The 1,300-nt window shown below is 46.9% G+C and overlaps 1 protein-coding gene across 1 annotated transcript; it reads left to right on the forward strand.

Annotated features, from left to right (window-relative positions):
• Nucleotides 1–4: 4 nt before the first annotated feature.
• On the forward strand, nucleotides 5–374 carry LOC116863949 (histone H2A type 3-like; the record flags this gene model as incomplete). Its single annotated transcript, XM_032851224.1, has 1 exon — nucleotides 5–374. A coding segment is annotated over one exon (342 nt), but the record flags the coding sequence as incomplete, so codon positions are not given.
• Between the last annotated feature and the right edge of the window lie 926 nt (nucleotides 375–1,300).

Genomic DNA, 1,300 nt, shown 5'->3' on the forward strand with positions numbered 1-1,300 from the left:
GACGCGCTCGTCGCGGGCGGGCCTGCAGTTCCCGGTGGGCCGCGTGCACCGCCTGCTCCGCAAGGGCAACTACTCGGAGCGGGTCGGGGCCGGCGCGCCGGTGTACCTGGCGGCCGTGCTCGAGTACCTGACGGCCGAGATCCTGGAGCTGGCGGGCAACGCGGCGCGCGACAACAAGAAGACGCGCATCATCCCGCGCCACCTGCAGCTGGCCATCCGCAACGACGAGGAGCTCAACAAGCTGCTGGGCCGCGTCACCATCGCGCAGGGCGGCGTGCTGCCCAACATCCAGGCCGTGCTGCTGCCCAAGAAGACCGAGAGCCACCACAAGGCCAAGGGAAAATGAAATGTTAACAAAACCAGCACTCCCTCTCCCGTCAACCAAAGGCTCTTTTAAGAGCCACCCATATTTTCTAAAAAGCGCTGAAATACCTACAAACCCTAGGTGACGTGTTTCCCTACATCTTGACCATTTGAATTGAGGGAAATTTGTTACACTATGACTGTTTTAAATGTTTCCTATTTTAACTACTGGGTAGCTCATGCTCCCCTAATGGCTACAAAGAATTCATTTCTATTTAAAATGTTACTTACATCCCTATGCTGTAAAATTACAGATTCATGAAGTGAGTTAAGTAAAACGTTTACAAATGCACGAAGAGTCTTAAGGAAATTACAATTCTGTCAGGACCTAACTTAGGGGTGTAAGCTATGTAAATGACAACTATAGTAATCAAGACCAAAATATATCCACACGTTGAAAACTGTTTGTTAGTATAAAAGTGCACACTTTACATACAAATGTACGTAATTATAAATACAGTATATTCAAAGTTGCTGTCTGAAAGTCTAAAACGTAGAAAGAAAAGAAAACAAAGGAGAGATAACCGGCCAATCACATGTCACGGCGGGCTTTTTAAATTTTTGGCGGACGGCATTCTTACTAAAAATTATTTTATTTCTTCGTTTTTGCCTTTTCACAAAAATGCCATGAATGTAGTGCACGCAAATCGACTCTAAATGGAATCTCACTTTTATGAACTCAATTTCAAGTAAACTAGGAGTAAATATGAAAAAGAAATAAACTTTGATTCTATATTCAAATCTTAACGGCAACCCAATCATTTCTCGCGAAAGCAACCTGAGAACCAATTAGATCACAACGCGGGACCTGCGAACCAGACTGATCTATAAATACGGTCAGGAACTGCGGCTGGCTACTTTCTGGCCGGATTCCTCTCCTGCGGACGTGTCATGGCCCGCACGAAGCAGACGGCGCGCAAGTCGACCGGCGGCAAGG

Source organism: Lontra canadensis, unplaced genomic scaffold (assembly GCF_010015895.1).
Source record: "Lontra canadensis isolate GAN:19392208 unplaced genomic scaffold, GSC_riverotter_1.0 scaffold6017, whole genome shotgun sequence".
Classification (NCBI taxonomy): Eukaryota; Metazoa; Chordata; class Mammalia; order Carnivora; family Mustelidae; genus Lontra; species Lontra canadensis.